The following is a 27,434-nucleotide window of genomic DNA, read 5'->3' as shown; positions in this document are numbered from 1 at the left end:
ATCATAAATATTTCATAGATTTAATACTCATGTTACAATCATTAAATTGTATTAATTTTTTACACGTAATATTCGTAATTTATTTTTATTTTGTTTATCGAAAGAATAAATCGCATTGACTATTTACGATGGGATATAAATCAATTGATAGTAAAAAGCAATATCACATTAATATCGTTTCCGCGTTTGCCTGGTTTTTTAAATTATCTCATTAAATTGCATATTGGCAGACAAGTATCGGTGGAAAATCCGTTGTCGCCAGTAACAGAAACCGAGAGAAGGTAGTGACATTGCCAATAGAAGTAGCACGAAAAAAAGGAAATACATCTTTAGATGACAGATCAACGTTAAACGGAAATGATCATCGATCGCGATCCAGCGACCGCGACATCAAAAGACGAATTCGTCAAACGAACCAACGAAAAATTAATCTTCCAGAGAAACGTCGTTATCAATTTTTTGTACTCTCATTGCTTTTATCATTAGAATCACGAAACGTTACCTTTAGTTTTGCAAGTAAGACCTCCATGAGTTATTTACGTTATAAACGTAATTAATAAAAGTAATTACGTTGTATGAGGAAATTCCAAACCGGCGAGGCAGACAAAAAAGTGAATTATAGTGTTGTTGGAGATGTTTCTCCGCTAGATCTCAAAATTTTTATACAATAAAAACATAATCATTCGATTGAACATTCTATATTATATTATGATGATAAAGTCAGTGATCATATCTCTGATTGTTGTTAATTGATGATGCATAAGAGTGTCATTTATAATTAATGATCGCGCATAAATAGCTCATCATATAAATCTTAAAAATATAGGAGATAGAGCTATTATTACATTTATGTGTATTTTGCTATGACTGCCAATGTTATCTACGTAATGAAATCTGGCAAATTTTAATGACTACAACGTACAGTGCAATTAAATGATTGATTATCATATTATTTTCCTTTTTGTTGCTTTTTATCTACAGCTCCTATAAATAATTAATATTTGTATAAGAAAAGAAAGCAATTTATAAATAATAAAAATTAAAAGAGTACTATACGTATCATTATGACAATTTCTCAGAGATTGAAAAAACAATTAAATATTTATGCACGACTTTGTTCAATAATGTGTGAGTATAACAAGATAATATAAAATGTGATTTATCTAATTTTGAATTATTATATATAACGAGAAATTGAATTTTGCGATGTAAATTACGATTTAAATCGGTAAGTTGAAACATAGGCACTTTCATCACATGTGATAGATTACGATAAATTGTATCGCGTTAAAATCACATGTGTGTGTATAAAATCGTGAATGATAGCGAGTGGATAATGTATATATTTAATGTGGTAATTTGAAAGAAAGTATGCCTCGCCGGATTTTACATTCCATTAATATCATAAGAAAAGTATTTTTAAATAATTTCAAGATTTAGCGTTATATACCTATACTCTGCCGATCTAGTATTAGAAAAAGAACTTTACCGTAAAAATATTCTGTTTTTATATTATCACAGTAACAAAAAATGTCAAGCCCAAAAGTTCAAAGTACGCGCGAGTGTGATATTTACAATATTTTTTTTTATAAATCTTGTTTATTTTGTTTGTTATTACATTCGGTTTTGATATTGAATTGTTAAAATCTAAAGTAAATATCAATTTTACCAACGTTCGGATTATCAAACTTCACGTCAACTTAAATAAAATGATATGAGAAGACAGAATATTTCATGTTTGCATCGCGCGACACGAATTTTGTAATAGATTCTGTAAAAAGACATATACGTGTATACTGTAAGAAAATAAACAGTATAAGTATATAAATTTACAAATATAAAAATCTACATACTAGCTTTCATAATAATATTATGTCAAAGTGAGAATTAATTAAAATACAAGAAATATATTTAATTACAATTTAAAAACAAAATTTGAAAAACTAGAATACTTATCGTAAGTATATTTATCGTCAAAATTTTAAAATAATATTTAAAATAAAAATAATATTCCTAAAATGCGTAAAAAGAGTTTTCTTTTTATCTGACAATTGTGATATATATTTCTGATTATAACTAATCAAATTCTTTTCTAAGCTAGATTGGCAAACATAAATAAAAAAAGTAATTAACAATTATCCCAAAAAGTGAATGAGACCTCTTGCACACGAGTAATTTTTATTTAACTGCACGGTTAATTTATAATTTTCATGCAAGCCGGAAGAATGTCTTGTAACCAATAATTCCAGAGAGAAATCATTAAAATTATAATATTATTTTATAAATAAAAATAATAAAATCAATGAAATTTTTTAATTAATTAACATGTTACACGTAATAGTTATATAAGTAACATCATGTATACAAAAAATTATGTAATTGTTTATTATAATATATATTAACACTTATTTTGAAGTAAACCTTTATATAATTATATATTAATTTGTATATATCTTATAATATTTTTCCATTTTAAATCATTTGTTATATCTATTTTTTTTATATCTAATTACTTAATGATCTCTCATTTGCGCAATGCAATGATTTCTCTCAGGTTGCAATTTTCGAAATTATTCTTTCGCTGTTCGCTCGTGTTGTTTTACATATTCACGAAAATATATTGTATTTTGAAAACTGTCGTGATAAATATTGTGTGTAAGCCTCTGTATATAACAATATGTTTTCATCTATGTTTTTTCTGCCGCAATCACGTGGCAAGAAAACTGCTCATATACCCGAGATTTTATCATCGATATAAATGTCAAATTTTTGCAATTTACTCGTCCCGATTTACAAGCCGCGTAGGTTGTATAGGTTGTATATAGATGTAAAGGTGTACGTATATTGTAATCATATTTTATATGTATGATACTCATATTTTTTAAATACATAGGCTCGTAAATAAAAGTCCGCGATACAACGACGCTCTTTTTAGGTTCATTATTAGATACGAATAAAAAAATTTATTTCTTTATATAACAATATAAAATTTTATAGATAAAATTTTTAACATATCTTTATGAATTAAAATATCTACAAATTTTTTTATTTAAATTTTTAACATAAACTTTAACATAATTTACAATTTGCTTTCTATTCCACATTCAAATAGAATTTGTTTTTTATTATAAATATATATCTGGTAATTATACGTACTTTACAAAAGAGAAATATAAAAAAATGTTAATTTAGAGATTTTTTTACATATAAAGATCTTTACTAAAAATAAAATCTATTTTAATTGGAATTGTTTCTTATTATAAAGACTTTGGCGTTAAAGAATGAGTGATTAACAAGTGATTTAAATTCACAAAAATTATATTCAAAGTTTTAATTTCATTTTCCATTGTATGTTAACGGCGCCAAACGACCAAGAAAAGGTGACTAAAGAGAGACTCGTGATTTCATTGGACCTTATTGAGACACGGGGGACCATAAAACAAATGTATGAATTTAAGAAGTAGATTTCAGAGCTCACGCAACAGGCGGTTCGAGATGCATCGTGTATCTTGAACCTCCCACGCATCTCAATCTATTTCGTGCATACAATTATATCACATGGAGACTGCGACGGACTTATTAATCGATAAGGATAATTATCTAATATACAATTCAGCACTCGCGTTTTCATAAACTTTCATTTGACCGTAACAATTTTAGAGCATGAGTCTATGCGAACCAACGCATTCTCCATATTATTGTATAGGCCAGGGGATAACGAGCCTTATGAAAAAGTGGCGAATTAACCGCCATGGGAGAAACAATATACATACACTTCCTAATATATTTATATTTACTAGATTATATTTATATATACTTGGCAGCTCACATATGAAGATTTGCAATGCATCGTCGCGTGATTGATTCTAGATACGCCTGTCTAATATTTCAAAATCTAGACAGTTGTATCTATAACTGAAAAAGCGATGCAATTGCGGATCTAGGAATCCTTCCAGAAATATGGATAAGTGTCTACTGATTGCAAATACGCTCATTGCTACATGTAATATTATAATTACTTTAACGACAAATCTATAACTTTTAACATAATATTAAGTAAAATATAATTTATTAATCTAACATCGTTAAATGAATTGACAATTGTAATTGAAATATTATATACATTGCATTTTTATCCCTTTGACATTTTTATATTAGATTGTATCTAATTTTTAATTTTTAAATTTGTATATTATTTTATCATAAATAAATATAAATTTTTACTCTCTCTCTCTCTCTCTCTTTCTTTCGTGAGAATAACTTGTAGAATTTTTTTATAAGAGAAAGATTAATTAATAAATAGATGTACTTTGATGTAATTTGCTGTCAGTAGATATTTTCCGAATTGTTACGGGTATATAATTATTGTTATTTAAACGATTATACATATTATATATACATACACACAATCGCAAGTGCGTCTCACTTCGCATTGCGTTATCTTTATCACAGATTGCACAAGATATTTTGTATCCTGTATTAGATACGCACTAAAAATCTCGCTGTTTCTTAATCTCATTGTAAAAAAATAAAATATAGTATATACACACTTTATGTCAGCTAAATACACTTAATATACTATTACTCTCGAACGATTTAGAGATGACGAATCTTTGCACTTGATAATATCACGACCAAAAATTCTTACGATGCTCAACCAAGGCATTAACAGCTGATTTATAGAAAATTTTATTTTACTCGACAATCAATATATATTACTCGATACATATACGTGTATATTGTAGTTGTAATATACACGATATATACACATAATATTATTTCGATATTTCTACTCTCACTCTGAGAAATCCTTTCGTTGTCAATTTTCAAAAGCTCTCGACTCTAGAGAGATCTTATCTGTAGGAATTTCAACAAATAAACACACTTACAATTTTCACTTTCTTAACACTCTCTTAGATATTAAACGCTTCAATTCTCTCTAGTGTTAAATCCAAAATTTTACAGAATATTACTTGCTTAATGGTGAGTTGTGTGTTATTCACTATTTACAATTTTACAGAATCGCGCAGTATAACTTAAGAATCTCGTGCAATCTATATTAAACTTTCCTCAATTATTATACATTATAAATTATTATAAACAATTAAGATATAATTAAATTATGTACATATATGTATATGTACATATTTGTGAAACAGTGAATTGTTAATATAATATAACTTTAATATTTTTAACATAGATTGCACGATACTGCGATTATCGCGCACAAAATTCCTAAACTATCGAACACGATATACCAATAAACAATAATTCTGTATACTCTATTGTATTTTGTTTAAAAAATTGTACTATCTTACTATATTTGCTATCTACAATAATTCTCTTCGCAGAATTCGTTTCTATTTGCAATCAATTTTTCGAAACTAGTCATGAAAAGAAAAAAATCTTATGGCACATTTAGTAGTAACTGAAATAATGTAATTACTCGTCTATGTAATAAATTCTTTTTATCTTTCCATTAATGTCAGTTGCCTTGCAAAACTCGACTCAACCATTAAATCTCTCGTGATTTATCTTCGAGTGCTACTGTTCTCCCTCGCGTATTAGCCTTTCATTAATCCAATATAGAGTCTCTGTAAAATTTTTAACAGACCACTTTAACTCACCCAATGGCTACTTCTCTGCTAATTAAAATATTATACAATATATGTACGAATATTGTTTAATAATCTCCCTTCTATATGATTTCATGATATAGATATATTTCAACATTTGCTTTTCAACAAAAGTTTTCTTTCATTTTTTTCTATTTTCCCCTTTGCATTTTTAAATATTCACTTTTGAGAACTACATATTCTAGAACTAACATTACGTATTTTAATTTTTATTTATACATATGTACATATTATATTATTTTATACGCTTAAAAAATGTTTACCTTCCAGAAGATAATAAAAAATTCATTTATTCGTTCATCCATTACTCTCTACATTATGGGATCTCCATTATATCTCCATATTATCGAATATGTAATAGTTAAACCCTCATAAGCAAACACATTTCTCAATTGTGTTTCACATGACCGATTTCATATGAATCTTATATTTGATATATTAATGATTGTTAAATTATAACAAAAGATTCTGTTGTTCAAAAAAAAACTGTCAAAACTGATTAGTAAATTAATTTGATACATATTTGAATAAAAGAAATTTTATAGAATTGCATTTTTTCTTTTTTTGTTTTCTTTATAACGTACTACACTTGCATACACATCTGAGTGTTTCAGCACATAAAAATAAAACACAAGATCCATTCTTGATTAAGAAGATATGTAACTAGGTCGCATAATCTTGTACAAAAAAAATTTTAAATATTAATATAAAAAATAGGTAAGCGTAAAAAGTTTGCCACTCGTTGCGCTCGTTGGAATTCTTATTGTAAATTTATACTACATGAATATATTTTACTCTCGTGTACATTCTGCCGTTTTGTTAAATAAATCACATTCTGACTGTGTCAGAAGCAGAAAGCTACCCTCACGAGTCTTATTTCTTCCCTATACACATTGTTTTTACAATTACCATTAATATTCTGTTAAAAAAAATATGACATACATGTAATAAAAAAATGATCTTTATTCTAGAGAACTCAGCGTATCACTATTTTTATGATATTGTGTATATCAACGTTCGATGAAAATAGATTAATGCAAAATTCATCCATCAATTCTTGTGTTATATAAATTGTGATATATATGCTAAAGTGATGACGCGCTTTTGATAATACCTTGGCCGTAAAAAATCGAGGACCAATATCATACGAACGAAGCCGATGCATGGCTACAAAGCAACCGTGCGTGCCACGACTGTCAATTCCCGTTGGGCAATTTTATGTCGATGGTCCCTAGAGGTGCAGGCGAAAGACAATGAACGTAAGCCGCGAAAGCCAATCAATCGTGGTATACACTCATGTTCTTGCATTGCACATAAGTATAAAGGGGTTTTGAAATCAAAGAAGGCTTTCAGTCGATCGTCCGGGCCGTCTAAAGAAGTCATAAAACGTCCCATTGGAAAATACACTCCGAACTATGAAGCTTTTAGGATACTGTCTCTTTTGCGTAAGTGTTATATAATTAATTATTTTCCAGCTTATGCATAAAAATGTATCATGAAGTTATTTCTAATTTTATTCATAATTTGTTTGCATTTTTTTGTGGATATTGATAAAAGATTTAAAACATTTTTTTTATTTATATGTATATAAATTAGGTATTATATGTATTATATGTATATAAAAATGTTGAGGGTAGATTTAAAAAAAGATTTTATATCTTTATTTCTATATTTTTTCTCCAATCAAATAATTGTGAGTGTCAAAATATTATTTTCCTAAAATTTGAATAATTTTCTCTCCTATAATCTTTTTATATAATAATAAAATATCTCCTAAATCAAGATTTATTGTATTTATAATATTGTATTTACATTTTTAATAATATTATAAGTTTATGATGTTTTATTTTATCATTATATTTGCTTAACACATATTACCGTTTTTAAAAAAATTTAATTACTTTTAATAAAACATTTAATAATAAATTCTATAATAAATTTTTCTTAGAGTATAAGCTACATATAATATATAATTTATATTTCCCAGGAATGCTCTCTACGTAAAAACATATTTAACGATTTTTGTTGGCAGAATATTTTATCAAATAAACTTATTTCCGTCTTTTAGTGACAGGTTCTTTATAAAAAATAGTGTTTATTTTTAATCAGAGCGTGAAAATCGTCAATTGCAATCGCGGTTGTTGATGTAACTTATAATTTTCGTGAAAATGAAACTACTATGCGATGCTGGTAGATTCAGTGAGTGGCGAAGGTGTGTCGCAATATACGATTATATGTTATACCACCTGTCCGCAGTATATTACATAACGTTCGATAAAATTCATTTTGCGGGAACTCATCCAACTATTGAACACATATGCACACATATAATACATATATAATACATACGTTTCTATCATCCTGATTATATTAATTTAACGGATTAAAAAAAGTAATTTTAGTTTTATAGTTAAAACAAAAAATGTATACAATTTCTTTTATACTTTACTTATCATTTTTAATACAAGATCTTTAGTATAATTTGTCAGAACATATGTATATACAAAAAATATTTAACTTTTTATATAACTTGCAGCTCCTCGCCGCAAGAATACAATCGAAGCCCCAAATAACTAAACTGTTCCCAGTAGAAGGAACGCATCAGAAACAATTAAGTAATACTACAAAGTCCCTGGAAAAATTTTTGGGAACAATACGCGCCACATACAACTTCATCTTCCATCAAACTAACAATACAAACAACATAGAAAAGATCTTGGCGAAAAATGCATCAACTTCCGATTTGCAACCATTTAAATTAATCTGGCCCGACCCAATACAGACAGATAAATATGCAAATCTCCCAGACAAATATCCCAACAATAGTTTCCTGGATCAAATAAAATCGCTATCAACACTGAAAAATTACGAAAATAAAGTAAATTCAAGTAATCTCGAGAAGGAATCGTCCGTCAAAATAGCGACAACGATCAAAACGAATGAAAAAATCGAGATGAATTCTACGAGCTCCGGTGAGAAGAGCTCCAACAAAATAGAAACACTGCCTGACGACGATTGGTTTAACGATATTCAACCTTTAGAACAACTGGAACTGCAAGACGATGAAATAAATAAGAAAGATGAGGTGGAAATCGTAACAATAAGAACTGACGACAAGACCCTTCAATCTCCAAGGGTGGGTCATCAACTGTTCGAGTGGCTTGGATCGCTTTTCGGTTTTACTCATAACATTTATGCTAAATTATCCGGTGCTGCTTGTGGAAATGAAAAGAAGCAATAAAATAAACCGACCACAAGTAACAAAATGTATAAAATATAATTTACTTCAAAAATTTAATTTATAAAAATTGCTATATTATAAACTGCGCTCTATTTATAAATCTAGATAAGCTGAATCTAGAAACATAGATAAGCTAATCGTACTTTTCATTTAATCAATATAAAAAGAATGTTTAAACATATAAAATAAAAGATTACATTCAATGCAAAATGTGCCGATAATATGAGTAAATATAAACATCGAATAAGAATTCAATTCTAATTTAGTAATTATTAATATTAAATGTAAAGGAGAAGAATATGAGAGAAAGAAGAGGAGAGAGAACAGTAGAGGAACGAAAATATCACGTATGGTATCAGAATTTTATACCTTTGTACTACCATCATCCTTTGCATCCTTTCGCTAAAACAAATTTTATATTAAATAAGAGAATAATGCTTTCATAATACTTTGTAAATTCTCGAAGTACGCAACAAATAATGTTACATTTAAATATGGAATATGTTATATAGTAGAATTTTGTATGTAAAGAGTTAGTTTTAAATGTGAAAGTTCAAATTAAACTTTTTCGCATAAGGTCCATGGATAGTCATTTCACCGTACAACATTGCGTAAAATTGTATAACACTACTTTGTACGACGCAGATTGCACACGTTCGACCATCGACGTATAATATATATATATATATATATATTGTAGGTCTATGCGTTCGATATGTTCATGAGACGAAATGGCCTTATAATCTTTTATTATACATGTTTTATTTAAAAATATTTCGATCTGAAAAATACATATGTCACTTTTTTAATTATCTTTTAGTTATTACTATGCAATAACAATTATCTCGCAGAATAAATGCATAAAGTCTTGTATAAACGCACATTCACTGTTCAAAAAAGTGTTATGTTACAGACGAGTTACATAAATGCACATTCATTATTTAATAAAATCATTTATCATCTTATCACTAACTTATCTAAAAAAAAAAAAAAAAAACGTTAAAAACGTAATTCAAAAAAATGTGTATCGCCTTTCTTTTGTTTTTATACATAAATATCTTCATTCAATAAAAACTATTGAATTATCAGAGAAGGGGGAAGGGGTGACTTGTCAGGGGTCACAGAGGGGTGAGTGCGCACTTACCTCCCATTGCACTGTGACCCCAAGGAGGTGGCGGTGTTGCGTTGGTCCCGCAACACCGTCAATGGTGCGTCGTTGAATTCATTCAACGGCACACCAAGGGAAGGAAGTTCCCTCTCCTCCAATATGGAGGTGGAAGAACTGACGGGGGTGGGCCCTGGTTGAATGCGAGAGCGATCCCAGGGCCCATCCATCTTAAACCGCGGTGGAAAAACCACGAAGGGATTTTAGCCGGTAGGAGTTCGGCATAACCCATCCCTCTTCCCGCAAGGTTGGGTATCCATGATGGATTTCCCCTTGTAAAAATAAAAAAAAAAAAAAAAAAAAAATACTGCTATTTTCCACACGCATGTGTGCAGTCTTTGGTTGTATTATGTAATATACGAGAAAGTCTAATATGTTAATATCATTTTAATTCTAATTTCTCTTATACCTAACTTATATGTGTGCATGCACATACTCGCGTACACACGCATAACATCTTAAAGAAATTGTAATCACGATTCTCTCCTAAATATACAGCGCGTGGAAGATCTTTAACGATATCTCACTCAACTATCTATGTGTATAAACAAAAATTGGATCATTGAATAGATAAGTATCTTAAAAATATTACCAAGTGCAAATGCATTTTTTAGATATCTTTTAAATAAATGAGAGCAAGAGAAAATATCTAAAAAGATATATAAAATTTAAAATATAATACAATATGTAAATATGTACATAAATCACAAATTCGAAAGAGATTATGTAATTTAATATAAAATTTTATCAAACAGCCACTTGTCATATTTTTAAATACCAATCAACATTCGATATCCTCTTGAAACTGTAAAAATCAGCCTTTAAAAAATATAAAATCACAAAGTAAAGAGTATAATAAATGATTTGTTTGAAAAAGATAAAAAATAATAGATTCTAGGAAAAAATCTTTCATGATTGAATCAATATAAATCATACGAGGCAATATTGCTTATCATGCATGTATATTTTGCCATGTATATCAATTAACTTTTCATTTTCATTCAAAGATTATACATTAAAAATATCTAAGATTTTTTAAATATATCGCAAAAAATCTTTATATTATGATACAATAAAAATTATTCGAGAAATATGTCTTTCTCTGCAATTTGATCAAATTGTTGAAAATTCAATATGTGAATATATTCGTGAAATCAAATGTGTATTTGTAATGTAATTTATAAATCACTTACATGTAAATCTCTAATAAGATTTCTGGCAGTCTATCGTTTATTATTTCTGTTTAACACTTTTTTCGCGACGAATTTTGTAAATTTACTACTTAATATTAATGTACAATATTAATTTGTTAAGATCAAATTCGCGCGAGTATGTTCTTATTATCGTTTCATATTTCTAAATCAGATTGTCAATATTCTCCCAATGTCTAATTAAGAGTCGAATTAAATCTCTAATTAGAGAAATCGAAAAAAATGTATACAACAATAAATATTAAAAAATTTAAAGTGCAAAAACCTCGAGTTTTTAAACTATAGTACTCGTTTGTCAGAAAATATTATTCATTACTTTATCATTTGCTTCCTGCAAATTGAGTTCTCACAATTCATTGTTTTTTTCATCTTTCGCAATTGTTACAAGTTATTTATGCGAGTCTGGCAAATACGTTTTACTAGTCGCGCTCACCAAATAATCCAAACATTCAAAGTAAACTTAATGCAAGCTTAACAATTATTAAAATAAAACGCAATGACAATTGAACTAAGAGACGATGAAATTTTTTGGAATCTAAATGAGTATTTATGTAACACGTCTTTAACATAACACTGTCTTAAACAGTAAATGTGCATTTACACAAGACTATGCATTTATTTTGCGAGATAATTATTATTGCATAGTAATAACTGAAAATAACTAAAACAGTGATATATTCTTTTTGGATGAGTTATTTTGAATAAAACAAATGTAATAAAAGATCACAAGGATATTTCTTTTCACGAGTACATCGAAGGTGCGCATTTTGCGATTTTGCGCACAAAGTAGCGTTATAGTCTGATGCAATATTGTACGATAAATTAGCCGTTCACGTGTCTTATGTGAAAAAATTTATACATTTAATGTGTGTATGTTATGTTTACATACATAATTAAATATGCATATTTGTCATACGCGTCAACTTCGCATCATTAATGAAATAAAAAATGAAGTAATTATGTGCTAAATAAAGATAAATTGTAGTTATTTATTTTCATCGTTCTTCATAGTTCCTTTTCATCCTCTCCATTCTGTTATTTTATTTTACTTTATTACTTTATTATTATTATTTACTTTTTTTACTTTATTATTAGAAATAAACTTTTACAATTCCCAAAAAAATATTATTGCTTAGCAACTAAAATTAGGGCCAGCATCTCATAAAAAAATTTATCTTAAATTATCTTAAATTTACGCTTTCGTAAAATTTATTTTTAGTAAAAATCACAATAATTTAAATTTGCAGAAACGGATAATGTATTATTTAATGCATTACTCTCATCAGCTTTTAGCATTCTACAAAGATATCACATGTAAAAGTTCAAAAGTCTATTTCAAGATTTTTTGTGTTCTGAATAAATATTCTAACCTTCATGATTCTATCATCTAACAACCATAAGAAACTAATTTGCCAATTAGAATAACATATTTTCTGACAATTGAGTATTGTATAGCTAAAGACTTTTTTGCACATTATATTTACTTTTAATTTTTATGTTGCACATATCTTTATTCAATTCTTAAACATTTTTATTCCATTACTATACATTGGGAATATTTGTAAAGAAATATATTTGAAAATGTGCATGTCGTGATAATAAAGAAATATATTTGATAATACATATCGCGTTTACATATATATATATTTTTCCTTTACAATAGGCATTCTTCAATATGTACATTACAAGAAATGTACATTTCAAACATATCAATGTACATGTTCCACTTCATGTTTTGGCGTTAACACTGCTTTAAACTATAAGTCTCTGAAGTTATCATAATTCAGTATCAAAATATGAATTCGAAAATTGAAATGACTTACTTGCGATGGTTCTGACCATTCTAATGACTTCGACGCATGTAAATTATTATATTTCTTTATTATTCCCCATCTATTGCTTTGGGATATGTGCTGATTTTATTTACAACTAAGATGGCAGTAAGTACCTTGCGTTTCCGTTGGTATTGTCGCCCTGTGCTTGTTGAGGTACATTTGCATTTCTTGACATTTGCTCTTTAAGAGAAGAGAATGTCTGCAGCAAGGCTGAATTTTTCTGAAGATGCTGCAGAAAAGTCGGTTCATGTTTCAGCATCATTGCAGGATCAGTCTTGTTATCAAATAATCTTGCATTCTTTTGACTGATGTAATAAGAATCCTCCTTTGTTTTATTTTTTCGAATGCCTAAATGCGTTTGTATGTGCTTGCTTAAGTGGTCCTTGCGCGAGAATGCTTTATTACACATTTTGCAAGAAAAATTCTTATTGCCGGAATGAATAACACCATGTCTCGTTAAATGCTCGTTTCTCTTGAACCCTTTGTGGCAGATTCTGCATTTAAAAGGTCGCTCATCTGAATGACCGCGCATGTGCTGATCAAGATGCTCTTTTCTCTTCAACATGGCACCACATTCTTTGCATTGGTACTTGCGTTCCTACAATAAAATGTTCTGCTTAGTACATATCTCTTTCTTAATAATCTATTAAAAAATCGCATATCCAGACACTGAAGATAATACGTTATAATAGTTGCTTTCCGTTTACACCAAAACTCAGATAATTTTCACTTGTGAATCATAACTCAGTGCACATTCCTTTTTATTCTCACAAGTGAAATTCAAATGAGTTTTTATCTATAATCTGCACAAGTTTGAGATCGTGTGCTTAAAGCCCGATTGCAACAACATTATATTTTGGCTCTAAGTGAGACTTAAATATGTTTGTCTATTCATTTAGAAAGAAAGATAAAGATAGACACATGTTTAAATCTCACATGTATTAAATTCAAAATAATGTTGGTGCAATTGGATTTTAGTGAGTTTTGTGAACTCACTTTAAAAGTAAGGTTAGGTTATTAATATTAATAAATTAATATTATTATTATAAATAATCTCACTTGCGCGTTCCTTTAACTTATTGAATAATGACGTCTAAAACCTCAGATCACTTTAGACTCACTTGTGTAATAATGAAAAGCCACTATTATATAATACATACCTGTAAATGAGCCTGTATATGTTGTTCGATGTCTGATCTATTTGGATATGCTAAATTGCACTCTGGACAATAGAAAAGAGTACTTCCGTCATAGCCAACGGCCATTTTAATCTCGCCGATTTTTGCCCGAAACTTCGACTTCTTCTCAACTTTTGGCAAATCGGTTTGTACTTGTTGCTCTACTTTGAGTACAGGTTGCACATTGCTCTCGTTTTCTTGTTGTTCATTTTGTAGATTCAGATCGCTCGGATTAATGGCTACTATCATCTGATTTAAGTTGCTACTCATAAAGTTGCTATTATTTTGTTGATGAAGACTACGGACACTCGGTATATTTAAAATATTATTCTGTGTTTGCTCTACTTTTTCCTCCGCCTTTTGTTTCTTGTTTACTTCTGCCAGTTTGAACAACTGTTGCAGAGACGTAGCTTGTAGTTTCTGGATATATTCAGTCACTAGCGATGTTTGCTGATTCAATTGAATTTGAGATTCCTATAATAAAAATAAATATATGCATGTAATATAAATATTACACATACAATAAAAAAGTAATTTAAAAAAGAAGTATTATACCTTATCCGAATTTATCTGCTCTCTAGACTGAACATCTATCTCTTGCTTTATAGCATTTGCTTGTGACGTGGAAGCCGAATATATACCACCAATAACACTTAGTGGCATACTATTTGATTGCGTATTGAATATATTTGGATGAAAATTTGGAACATTCATAACCATTTGCTTTATAATTGGATTCTCGTACAGATGAGAGATGAGGGATAAATCGCATGAGTCTAAGAATGCGGTTATATCCTAAAAATAGAAAATAAAGAAATAAAAACAAATTAATTTAACTGCAAAACCATAAAATGAGCAAAGCAAAATCAGGAAAAACTAAACTTGAAGAAAAATTCGAAAAAAATTACCGGTATCTGTTTCAGGGTCCAATTTCTTAAATTTTTATTGCTAGAGATAGAAGCTTGCGCCGTTTGAGGCTGCACGATAATTTCGTCATTCGAAGAATGCACGTTTTCGTCGCTGGTAGAAACATCCAATACCGGACGTAATTCGGAGAATTTCGGCAACGTACAAGCTTGTTCTACGTCGCGAGGCTCCATCTGGTCCTCGGATAAGTCCATGATGTCGCGTGGAATTCGGAGCTGCGATACTAGGATCGCGTGTACGTTCCTAACCTGAAAACGGGCAATCTATCCACCGAGGAGCTGCGACGGTCAGATTGGCTGCATCTCGTATTTTACGACAAAAGCCATGAATCGGATGTCACCTGTATTCTGGATCTCTCCTCGAGCGATTCATCAACGCGCGAAATACGCGAACTTTATTTGTAATAATAAAGATCGTGCTCAACACACGTATGTATACCGCGTCCTACGTCCTGCTCTTTGCTGCTGCCAAATAATAATGACCAATGGCCACGATGAAACGACGATTCCACTTGGCGATTGTAACGCTTGCGAGGGCCGTCTGTTTCTGTTTAACTTTCGGTGAATAAACAAGGCTGAAATGATTCTATAGTGCTGCCATCGCCAAGTGAAACGTGAACAGTGTGTTCCAAGATGGCAGAAAACCACTGAGCTTTATTTAGGTTACGTTCCACTAAACGTTCGCAATGCTCGCAAGCATTATCTGTCTTTATTTAACTTTCAATGAAAAACAAGGATAAAATGATTTCACGAGCGTGCGGGCGTTAAGTGGAACGCATCTATATTGTATATATATATATATATATATATATATATATCAGTGAGAAAACCATTAAAATTTTCACATAGATGGACGAATAATTTGAGAACCTTTGCTTGAATGTGAATGTATATTTTCTAGATTTAGCTAACTGTAAGATAGAACCGTTGATGTAATAATACGTCAAACATCAATGGATAAAGCACGTGTCTTTTTTTTGTCCACAGTGATCGTAAACTTCACGTTGGTAATCATTGTATGTTCAGTTCTGAAGCACATATCAAGTACGTTGTTAGAGATCGTGAGAGAAAAAGTATAAACAAAAATAATATAATTTCCACGAATTTTCATCGCTGATAAATTTGTTGCCTAGTGTATGGCTTTAAATAAATATTAAATAAAGTAAAAAATTAAGGTTTGTTTACATTAGGTTAAGAAAATAATCAAATATCATTATATATTCTTATATGCATTGATGAAAAAAAAATGTTAAGTTTTAATTCATGATATTATATTAACTTCAATTAATATATAATTAAATTAATTTTAATTTTAATATATTGTTATATAACAAATTTTAGATTGTTGTAAGAACAGTGAATGATATAAAAATATAATCCAGTATTTGCATCTTTGCAATATATATGTTAATGATAATTTATCACAAGTTCTAAACATATGGGAGAGATATTCAATGATAGTTTAGAAAAGTTACGTAAGAGAAGTCGAACATTATTAGCACATATTAATGAAAACTCTAAAAGGATTGATGAAGAAGTAAAGAAATTACGTTCACAAACATTGTAAATGTGACTTTTGTGTATAAGTAAAAATTTTAATAATATTTTTTCAAATAATTTAATTTTTATTATATATTTATGTTTCAAATAATTTAATTTTTTTTATATATTTATGTTTCTTTGCAGATCTTTGATAAATTGCTGTAATCATAAGAGTCAAGGTAGTATAGAAAGAAATACTAATTTATGGAAATTGCGCAATGACTCGAGTGAAATCAGTGCTGTTTTAAATCCAGATTTTTTCTGTGTCAATTCTAAACACACAACTATGTCAGTGCCAAATATAACGTCCTCTGGAAAACTAATACTAACATCTAAAAAACCGCGACAGCAATTTACCCCTAGAAAGCCAGTAAAAGAATGTTATTGTAATTATGAAGTAAAGAAGATTCATGTAAGATCATCAAGAACTCAGCGTAAACCTGCCTCACCTTGCCGTCAATGCAGAAGCCAATTTGAAATTAAATCTATAAAAGAAACTGACCATAAGGCTGCACTAACTTCGCCGATTAGCTGTGAAACATTTAGGAGAGTTAAAAAAATCGACTACACGCCTAGATCTCAATTCCTTCGCAATGTACAGAACAAAGTCTTCGAATTACAAACTGGAGGCGAGGGAGATTGCTTGCGAACGTGTCCGCGATCATCCAGCTACCACAGATTCATGACAAGTCCAAGGATGCAAGATACCATCCAGGATGAAAAATCGACATTGCCGAACGAACACAAGCGTGTCGATAAGAGACAATTATTTCCAGCATCTCCAAAAACTCCAGCAAATTCACTAGCGAGCGAACGAATCGAATCCGACGATGTCACCTGCACTTTGAGCAAAGGAATTCAAGTGTTTTCGCGAAAGTTGTCAAAGTCAACATTACGAAAGACTCTTAGATCCAAGAGGCAAATACCAAAGTCAAGCGAAAGACCTATCTCGAAATCGCCGACACGAAGTAAAAGAGCAATACAATTGTGTAAACAAGATTGTCCTTGTTGCACGAAAGAACCGAATAGGACTACGAAATTTGACAAAGATGAACGCGTACAAACGTACAATTTACCGGAATATTCCGAACAAAGAGATCAATGCTTGAAGCAAGATGATGGTTTCACAATTGATGATACCGTGGATCAAGAAATAGAAAACTTGAAAAAATTTCGAGAGCAGAATTACTTCGAGACGCATGGCTCGAGTCACACATTGACATCATCGCGATCTTTACAACAGTATCTGCTGAACGAACGTCTTTTTCCGGAGTCGGTAGGCAAGATTCATAAGCAAGATTTGGTAGTGACGATGCCGCCGTGCGCGACGATGCAAAAAAAGCGCATTCATTACTTTCCCAGATATGTAGTGCGTCAAGAAAAGAAAGCCTGCAATACGAATTACAGACGTAAACAATGCCAAAGCTGTCCTCTCACTGGTCATGCCATTGATCTTGGAGTCCTGAAGGCTAGACCGCCGTTAAATAGCCTGGCACTCAAATATCAGAAGAGAGTTTCTTGAAACAAAGACAATACATAGACGTATATATTCTAAAATATTATTTTTTATATTTTTATTACATATTCTTAAATCCATGTATATAGAACAAAATAGCTTTTTATCTCAAAGATTTGAAAGTGTAAATTTAAACACTGTGTCACAATATTTATATATATTTATAAGTATAACTCTTTTATGCTATATATAATTTGTATAAAAATATATTTTTGTCTCTTAAATTGACACTTATTTATAATGTAATGATAACAATATGCAATCAAATTCCTGCTATTGGCATTTAACTCCATTTGTACAAACTTATTTTAAGATTTGTATAAACTGCATAATATATTTAATTATTTTATCTAATATATTTAATTATTTTTCATATCTTGCTAAAACTAACTCTATAATGCCTAATCTACATATATAATGCATTAAATATAAAAAAATTTTCAATATAAAATTTCATTTTTAAAATATCAATATATTAAGCTTGTATTTAATATCAATGTATCAAGCTTATGCTAACGGGTATAATTATTAAAATTTATCGTGCATTGTATGCAGAAGAAATAACTATGTATGTGTTAATTATATCCATTTATTTCCATGAAAACTAATTTAAAAGAAAAACTGATAAAAAACGCGATTGTAAAGAAATAACAAGAAATATAAATATTTAATCCACATTCTTAGGCATTTTAATTAATATAAGTTTTGACTTAATTTGCATAGATACATGCTATGAGATTTCTTTTCTTTCTTACGTCAACAACTTGTAAATTCTAGATATTGCGTATGTTTTACTAGAGAGTTGACTCATAAAAATCATTCAAATCAAACAATGTCAAGGCCATTGTCAGATCCTCTTTGATGTATTAAATAATCATTTTGCGGTAAAACAGAGTAGATTATTTATTTTGAATCGGGATAAATAAATTTTTCAAGAATTGCATTCGAATATATATTTAAAAGTTGTTAAAAAAAATTTCTCGAGACAAAGTAAAAATTAAAAATGCATAACTGTTCTATTATATTGTAAAAAGCATAACTGTTTATACTTTTTACAATATAATAGAAAATAATACGCACACATTAATGTAAAATAATTTTTATTAAAGTACATAAAATAACAATAAAACACATGCGTAATTTTAGTCTTCTTTTTTTACAAAAATATATATTATTGCAGATGTGTAATAATCTCGATACATTAACGCACACCAAACATCTCATTTTATTTATCGATTTAATCAATAAATTAATTTTTGTCTTACATCATAAATAATACATCTTGAATTATAAATATTTAATATATATTAATTATATGTATTTAATTTTTGAAGATAATCATTAATATATAATAAATTATATAATAAATAACATAGAATAAAAGAATCCTGAATCTGAATGTGTTTAAAGGTACGTTTAAATATATATAAATATAAATTATAATCTTAATTGTAACAATTCATATAATTCTTCTCTACTAAAAAATAATTTCCTAAAGGAAATGAAGGAATGAATTGCTTTTTCACAAAAAACGTCGATGCATGAAATTACAATTTATTCGAATAAATCTATGCTAATTTATTCACTGTTTGGTGAAGGATTGTAAGAATCGCAGCATAAAGAAATATGTTAATATTAAAAATAAAACTTCACTTGTTAGATTCGGCAGAGCAAACGAGTTTGGAAATGCAGTTTGAACTTATAAACCCGACACTTTTGAGAAAATCCATTTGCAACAACGTACGTGACGATAACACATTTGTAATTCCTCTTACAACCTATCTTCATCTTAAATGCCTACGTGAATCATTCAAAGTACTGATGTTATAGTCCTTTCATCATATCATTTCAAGGTAATGTCTCTTTCAGATTTTTACACAAAATCGTCTGAATATTCGGCAATTCATATCTAACAAATTGCTTCAGCACGTTCGAGATATGATTGCTATTGAAATAAAAAAGATTTGAATTAAAAAAATGTAAACGGTTTCAATAAAGTCTTAATTTTTTACAAAACAATTAACAAGATATTTTTAAAAAATTTTAACAATATTAAGCAGTTAGAAATAATCTTATCTCTTAACTTTTGTAAATTTGATGAATATACTCTGAATATAAATTTCAACATAACTATTAATATAATTATTAAGGATTATAAGAAATTATAGAATCTTCAGTATATTTAGTTACAAATAAATATACTGAAATAAATAACTAATAAATAAATAATATATATAAATACATATATATATATATATATATAGAGAGAGAGAGAGAGAGAGAGAGAGAGAGAGCTGTATGTATACTTTGTAGTTTAATATCAAATAATATTTTAATATTAAATAATATTTACTCTGTTTCGTACAATCATTAAATTAGTTTTATCTTTTTATTAACACACCAAACAGTCATTCTAACGAATAAGTCATGACAATTGATAAGTGACCTATGCTGGGTATGTTGCTGGTTAATAACAGCTATCCACTTTCTTACCCTGAACGCACGCACGCATGTGTACGTGCGTATATAATATACATAAACGATGTCCACTATAAGACCATGGTGGGGTGAACGGTGTTTAAATAGGCTGCCTGGATTGTCCATGTCTCCCAGTTCACATCCAACAATCATTGAACATTTTCTCTCATACAAGTTGCTTCAGCCGATGCTGTAAGTGTCATCGACAGAAAACAAAATTCAGGGATAATGAAAACGATAGTCATACTTTTATTCGCAGTGGTTGCAACCACGACGACATTAGAATTGCGTAAGTAATTACAATACAGATTTATATTCTCGTTGTTGTTATTATAAATGAAGTCATCATTTTTTAAAAGATAGTACTATTTTGCATGTACTATTTTACGATATGGTCAAATTGTTAAATACGTGTTTAACTTAATATATATATTAACAAACTTGGAGACTCTCTCTTCGAAAATATAAAATGTTGCGAAGAAAATATTCCGAGTTTTTGCAGTATTTATATAAATACATATATTTTACATATATTTTTATTGAAAAAATAGACACAGCTTAATGCAAAATATAAAAAATATAATTATTTTGATATCGAAGCATTATACATTATTTATCGTACATTGACATGAGAAAAGTCTTGCAACTTTTACTGACATCACTTACTAATTTAAATTCTCTTCTATTTTACTATATTAAATGTGAAATATGTATTACTTTACTATGATATACAACTTATCACTAAGAAGTTACTTTCGTGCCTTTCTCATTTTCTTCGCATATCAGATTTGTTATAATTGTTGATAATCTAAAACAAATAGTATTATCATAATGAATTAATGGACGTAACATTAGTATTGATATATAATAGACGCAATCAGACATAATGGTTAATAAAAGTGTGTATTCGAATATTTAACTATTATATAATTCCATAAGTTTATTGGCTTTCAAATTATACTGTGTTGCGTCATAATTGCATTAAATCGAATTTGTTTGAAACAGGCAATCATCAGTCGTATTTCAATACAAAAGCAATGATTACTAATAAATCACAGCATGTTGCAAAATTGAAATGTTTTACTACTATGCATTTTAAGCATTAAAAAATCTTTTGTAACATAATAATTTCGCGAACAGTTAATATAATTTAATTCCTTCGTAATCCATAATTGAAGAATTCGGTAATAAAACTGACTAACATTAAAGTTTCAGTTATATATATATATATATATATATATATATATATATATATATATATATATATATATTTGTACGAAAAGAGAGACACATGTAAAATATCTATTATTTTATATTTTCAATAAAGAAAAGAAATTTCTATTTGATTTTTTTTTTAATTTATATTTGATCTTTTAAAGATTACTAAATAAAAAAATAATAAATAATTCAATTAGCATTAAATTTAATATTAAATAATAAATTAATCTACACTTCCATTTATAAAGTAATCCTTGTAATAATATATTAATAATAAATAATTAATTAATAAATTAATTTAATAATATTATCATTAAAATCATGGATCAATATATGTACTTTTTAATGGAATACAATATCTAATTCATTTTTAATCAAAATGCTCATTCACGTTTTATATTCAAAATTTTCAATTATATCCCATCAAGATTAACAATTGAATTTTTTTTGCAATCAAATTGTTGGAATAAAATTATACGACCCGAAATTAACACGCAGGTTTAAAGAGAAAGTCAACAACCGTCTAAAGATCGAGTGAGCGCGCGGCTTTTATTGGATCTGCAGCAATGCAGTCAGTTATATAACAACTTACACGCAATATTTTTCTCCTTTTCTCTCCATCTTACAGCCAGTAATTTCAAACTTTGCAAGAGGTCAGACCCGAAAGTATTAGAATGCATCGCGGATGCTGTCAGAGATGCAATTGTCTTAATGGCCAAAGGTAAATATGCATTATTTTTTATCAGACGCACATATACGCACGCAATAAATAAAATATTATGAATAAGAAAAACTTTACAAATTATGCATATTAGTATAATATTATATTAGTTAAAAGTTTACAGAACAAATAAATAAAATATGTATATTCTGATTTATTTTTATAATATTTTTGTAATTCTTCAACTTTCTTACGCATGCGTACATAATTCAGAAATAGAATTCTGCATCTTCTTTTCCGCAATTTTCTGATACTTACTAATTCATAAATACAAGATGCAAAACCAATTGTATTATACCTTATATTCTCATAAATCAAAAATTTTCTATAACATTTCGATGCAATATTTCAAAATGCAAATTAATGTTTATTATAAACTAAAAAGTAACTTTTAAAAAATCTCAATTTTATAAAATTTAATTTACTTTAATGTACACAGAAAATGATTAGAATGCTTTATTTTTTCCATAAGCTATTTTACCGTACTATTTCTTAACGTGAAAGATATTTATTGGCTCATCTGAATCGGTTCAATGTCAAGGCAAACTACTAGTCGTCTTGCAAGAATCCTGTCAAATTCTTAATGTCATTGGAACTTTTCGTTATTGCTTTTATTACTCAATCTACTCTATCTTGTTCTACTTTTTTGGTACGTAATGATTAACTGAAATCTCTCAATCATATTCAATAGAATTGAATGACATTTTATATATGGACGTTGTCTCGCGATTACAAAAGATTTCTTTTCTTACTTGATATTTTAAATAAAAAAATTATAAATACTTTTACATCGATACATATCATTGATGTAATAACAACATATTTTAGTAGAGACTGTTATTTTAGGAGGCTGTTATTTATAACTCTAGTATTTTACATATTTTAGAAAACTGTTGTTTGTAGCTCTATTATTATTTTTTACGAATAAAGTACAAAATAAAATTCTAACACTTTTTTATATATGTACCACGCATAAGAGTCCATTGCTTCTCGTGAAAATAATTTAGTATTTTTTTAGTAATTTGATTAGAGTAAATTCTATGTTCTTAAAAAAAAAAAAAAGAAAAAAAAACAGATTTTACATACATATAATTAGAACTCGTTCGGCTACTCTTTCGTTTACCGATAAAGAGATATGACTATATATTTTTTCCGTGAAAGATGTTCAAATATGAAATTAGGTAATAACTAAGTTTTCAGTTAATTAATTAGTTTATTTATTTTATATAATTTTTGTGTTTTTCTTTTATTTCAAGAATATCATTTTGCGATAGTTACATAATTTGCAAATTGGTGCACGACGATGTGCAATATAATGTACTAAAATGTAATGAACATTAAATTCACATATTGAGTACCTGTCATGTTCGTGTCTAGGTTTGAAGGGTTTCAAAATCCTGCCTCTTGAACCACTAGCCGTCAGCAGTGTGAAAATCGGCCAATCTCGAGGCTCGGTGTCGCTCAAACAAGAATATCGAAATGTTAAGCTGCATGGACTAACGAAAGGATTACAAGTCTATAATTATAAGTATGTAACTTTTATTACATTATACGTATATTATCCAATATCAATCTAACAAGTATAAAATCAATCAATGCGTATACTCGAAAATTCATATTTTAAACAAATACGACATAAAAAAGAAATTAATAATTGATAATTAATTTCTTTAAATTATTAATCAATAATAATAATAATAATAATTTACAAATAAGTGTATTTTAAATTAAAATATGATTCGTATTTTATTGGAAATAGAGAATTATAAATATGATTAATTTATTTAAAAACTTCCAATTACGAGATACATTGGCTGACGTAACTAGAAATTTAATCTGTATTTTAATTAGTGTTTTGTATTTAAGGATAAATTATTAATGTATATAGATCATTTGTAATCTTTATAAATATCAGATTATATATGTAATAATTATATGATTGTGATTAACAAAATTTATATTTTTTTAGGATAGACTGGGATAATTTAATACTCAGGTCAGAAAGTTTCAATCCTCAAGTAGATTTCATTGCCGATTATAATCTTGAAGGCAAGATTTTGCTACTGCCAATGCGAGGAGATGGTAGATGTAATATAACTATGTGTAAGTATTATAATATATTTCTATAAATTAAATTCTTTTTTACAATATTCCAACTTAATATGTATAATTAAATGATAAATGCTTATAAAAACCAAGACCAAATATATTACATACATACAATGTATTTTCTTTTTTTCAGATAATATGACGACAAAACACGAAACACATTTTGAGAAGTTTCAAAAGGATGGAGAAACTTACATGAGAGCGATTAAATATTTTGTCAAGTTTATTCCCAAACATATAAATATGCGCTTTGATAATCTATTCAATGGAAATACTTTCTTAGGTACATATTTTAATCAAGTTTAAAATAATTATTAATTTATAGAAAATGGAAACAAAATGCCATACAACAATTTATACAACAATATAAATATAGAATAACTTAAGAGAAAAGATTACTATTTTGAGAATTAATAGTGTCGATTATCGTGTGAAAAAATGTCCAATTTTAAATAATTTTTGTGTAAAGATGTAGGTTTGATAGCTAAAATATTACAAATGATAAGAGAGAGAGAGAGAGACAAAGAACTATATAAAGTACTATTTATCTAATCACTTATCTTTCCATGAATAAGTTACTATTATTCAATTTTAAAGAATAATTCCAAAAAATGATTTGCTCATAAAAATGTGACAAATTTGTAGCTTTATATCTAGTAATAATAATAATTCTTATCTAATAATATATCTAGTAATAGTAATAATTCTTTATTAATTTAAACAAAAGAGCAAAGAAAGTTAGTAAAATGCAACAAAATATTATATATATAAATATTTATCACATATATATATATTTATTTCTTAACTCTTCCATCTTTTGTTAATTACAGGTGAGGAAATGAATAAATTTCTGAATATGAATTCCGATCTGCTCTTCAAGGAACTTCAAGCTTCTTATGAAGAAACCTTCGGTTTGGTTTTCACTAAAATCACTAATGATATTTTCACCCGCGTGCCAATGAACAAGATTTTTTTGTAGATCAATAATCGTGTTTTATCATAAAATTTTTTTTTTAATTAGATAATTTTATAAAATAATTAAGAAAAATAACTATTTGACAAACCAAAAAATGTATATATGTGCGATGTGCTTGATATGGCATCGAAAATGAGAAATTATAGAAAATATGTGTATATATTTTGTGTTGTGTATTTACGTATAGTGTATAATTTTAGCTTTAGAACTATTTGACTTTTCCTGGTTTTTACTTTTTTTTGTCAAAGCTAAAATTATGCGTATAATCTTAACTTTCAGAAATTTGAAACCTAAAACCTTTTAATATTAAATTGCAACTATGCCGAAATTTTTGGTGACATTGTAATTTATAAGAGTTAGTGAAAACAAATATTCAATATTTTCTAAAATCTACGTCATAAATTACATTTAAAAAATTATACTAGATATTTATAAGATATGAAAAACATAACTATGATTGTAGTGCCTAAATAATCGAGAAAGTATAGTTTTCTTGATTACATATAATTGCTTATATTATATTTCAATATGTATTATCAATATTATTGTTCTTTGAAAGAAAAATTCAGAGCGTTTCGAGAACATTAAATATGCGAAATATTCTTTAAAAAAGCACGTTAATATCTTGTGTGATGCCGTTTGGTTTTTATACACAAATAAAAAATATACGATTAAAATCTTTAATTAATTTGTAACTATCAAAATAATCAATGTATAGCAATCTTTATACACATATACATATATACTAGTGCGTACATGTACTTATATATACAAACGTTGTAATCTTATTTATTAGCTTTTGTCTGCAGTGGCTTTCTAGTTCATTTTAGGAGCAATAAAAATAATTTTTATAGACTTATATTAAATTAAAAATATGTTTTAAATATATAAACATAATGCCTTCTTTTCAAATTATCTTTAAAACATAAGAAACTTGTAAATTGTTTTTATAATGTGCATAAGAACATATTTTATCTTATTTCACAGATCTTTTTCTAAAAGAACTTGTGGAAAGAATTTGAAAAGTAAAAAATTTAGTACAATATATTTTCCTCGACTGCAAAATTTTAGCATAGATTTTCCTTTTTTTAAGTTAGTTATTTTCTTCTAAATTAAAATATTTCTTTCGCATTGTTCTCGCACTATTTATCTTCGTCATGTTAAAGTACATTTGAACAAAAAACGAGTAAAAGTTAAAGTATATAATAATGCGTTAGTGTAATTTAAACAGAAAAACACTATAAAAAAGTTATTAGATGAAAAAGCCTTTCTCAAATATCTTTAAGATGATTCAAAAGTCATTGTAAATTTGACTACCAATCTTTTACAATTAGAAAGACCGTAAAAATAATTATTTAATACACTTATATTAAAATTGTCTTTTAAAATATGCATTTTATAATATAAAGGAAAAAAATAAAGTTATCCTGTAATTTATATGTAATAAACAAAATTAAATAATTTCTTCTCTCTCTCTCTCTCTCTCTCTCCCCCCTAATAAATCAAAATTTGTTATTATATAATGTCAGATAATATTAGTTGGTCGCTAAAATATATATAATACCTGCATTATATGTGTGTGTATAAAATCAAAAAGGTGAGATCAATAAGTTTGTTACTAAAAGCAAATTTTTAAATATACAAGAGACATATATTATTTAATAGTTCGTTTTAAAAATTAG

At 27.9% G+C, this 27,434-nt stretch overlaps 5 protein-coding genes across 10 annotated transcripts in view; 4 read left to right on the top strand and 1 right to left on the bottom strand.

Annotated features, from left to right (window-relative positions):
- Positions 1–6,497, top strand: part of LOC140666436 (calcium/calmodulin-dependent protein kinase kinase 2) — a 71,487-nt gene extending 64,990 nt beyond the window's left edge. The window contains exon 10 of the mRNA XM_072893595.1: positions 231–6,497. Within this exon, the coding sequence (XP_072749696.1) occupies positions 231–285 (55 nt within the window). The 3' untranslated portion in view covers positions 286–6,497. The remainder of the gene's footprint in view (positions 1–230) is intronic.
- Positions 6,498–6,633: 136 nt separating this feature from the next.
- LOC140666449 (uncharacterized) lies at positions 6,634–9,560 on the top strand. Its single transcript, XM_072893621.1, has 2 exons — positions 6,634–7,081; positions 8,173–9,560. Exons 1-2 carry the CDS (start codon positions 7,052–7,054, stop codon positions 8,875–8,877), a joined length of 735 nt encoding a protein of 244 aa, XP_072749722.1. The 5' UTR covers positions 6,634–7,051; the 3' UTR covers positions 8,878–9,560.
- Positions 9,561–10,414: 854 nt separating this feature from the next.
- On the bottom strand, positions 10,415–15,396 carry LOC140666441 (uncharacterized). Its single transcript, XM_072893605.1, has 4 exons — positions 15,175–15,396; positions 14,822–15,061; positions 14,249–14,740; positions 10,415–13,686 (listed from the first exon to the last, which is right to left on the bottom strand). The coding sequence occupies exons 1-4, from the start codon at positions 15,385–15,387 to the stop codon at positions 13,183–13,185; spliced, it is 1,449 nt and encodes a 482-aa protein (XP_072749706.1). The 5' UTR covers positions 15,388–15,396; the 3' UTR covers positions 10,415–13,182.
- A 96-nt stretch (positions 15,397–15,492) lies between these two features.
- LOC140666440 (uncharacterized) lies at positions 15,493–18,500 on the top strand. Of its 6 annotated transcripts, none has more exons than XM_072893601.1 (4): positions 15,546–15,621; positions 16,180–16,367; positions 16,534–16,755; positions 16,879–18,495. In XM_072893601.1, exons 3-4 carry the CDS (start codon positions 16,631–16,633, stop codon positions 18,254–18,256), a joined length of 1,503 nt encoding a protein of 500 aa, XP_072749702.1. In that variant the 5' UTR covers positions 15,546–15,621; positions 16,180–16,367; positions 16,534–16,630; the 3' UTR covers positions 18,257–18,495. The 6 variants fall into 6 exon arrangements, with proteins under 6 accessions (XP_072749699.1, XP_072749702.1, XP_072749700.1 ...); XM_072893599.1 differs by lacking the exon at positions 15,546–15,621 and adding an exon at positions 16,014–16,105; XM_072893598.1 differs by lacking the exon at positions 16,534–16,755 and having other exon boundaries at positions 15,493–15,621; positions 16,180–16,236; positions 16,879–18,500.
- A 2,339-nt stretch (positions 18,501–20,839) lies between these two features.
- Jhbp-1 (take-out-like carrier protein) lies at positions 20,840–26,100 on the top strand. The gene is made up of 6 exons (XM_072894220.1): positions 20,840–21,017; positions 22,575–22,667; positions 24,045–24,195; positions 24,637–24,770; positions 24,910–25,059; positions 25,607–26,100. Exons 1-6 carry the CDS (start codon positions 20,957–20,959, stop codon positions 25,753–25,755), a joined length of 738 nt encoding a protein of 245 aa, XP_072750321.1. The 5' UTR covers positions 20,840–20,956; the 3' UTR covers positions 25,756–26,100.
- The last annotated feature ends 1,334 nt before the right edge of the window (positions 26,101–27,434 follow it).

Source organism: Anoplolepis gracilipes, chromosome 6 (genome assembly GCF_047496725.1).
Source record: "Anoplolepis gracilipes chromosome 6, ASM4749672v1, whole genome shotgun sequence".
Classification (NCBI taxonomy): domain Eukaryota; kingdom Metazoa; phylum Arthropoda; class Insecta; order Hymenoptera; family Formicidae; genus Anoplolepis; species Anoplolepis gracilipes.
Note: the sequence above shows the minus strand (reverse complement) of the source record. Positions and strands in the feature narration are given on the sequence as shown.

Coding starts and splice junctions, on each gene's coding strand:
- LOC140666449 (XM_072893621.1), top strand. CDS start 7,052: ATGAAGCTTTTAGGATACTGTCTCTTTTGC. Junction 7,082..8,172: donor TAGGATACTGTCTCTTTTGC/GTAAGTGTTATA, acceptor TATAACTTGCAG/CTCCTCGCCGCAAGAATACA.
- LOC140666441 (XM_072893605.1), bottom strand. CDS start 15,387: ATGGACTTATCCGAGGACCAGATGGAGCCTCGCGACGTAGAACAAGCT. Junction 15,062..15,174: donor GGACCCTGAAACAGATACCG/GTAATTTTTTTC, acceptor TTCTATTTTTAG/GATATAACCGCATTCTTAGA. Junction 13,687..14,248: donor ATATACAGGCTCATTTACAG/GTATGTATTATA, acceptor ATTTTATTGTAG/GAACGCAAGTACCAATGCAA.
- LOC140666440 (XM_072893598.1), top strand. CDS start 15,518: ATGAATCGGATGTCACCTGTATTCTGGATCTCTCCTCGAGCGATTCAT. Junction 15,622..16,179: donor AAAGATCGTGCTCAACACAC/GTATGTATACCG, acceptor TTTTGTCCACAG/TGATCGTAAACTTCACGTTG. Junction 16,237..16,878: donor AGTTCTGAAGCACATATCAA/GTACGTTGTTAG, acceptor GTTTCTTTGCAG/ATCTTTGATAAATTGCTGTA.
- Jhbp-1 (XM_072894220.1), top strand. CDS start 20,957: ATGAAAACGATAGTCATACTTTTATTCGCAGTGGTTGCAACCACGACG. Junction 21,018..22,574: donor CACGACGACATTAGAATTGC/GTAAGTAATTAC, acceptor TCCATCTTACAG/CCAGTAATTTCAAACTTTGC. Junction 24,771..24,909: donor TAGATGTAATATAACTATGT/GTAAGTATTATA, acceptor TCTTTTTTTCAG/ATAATATGACGACAAAACAC.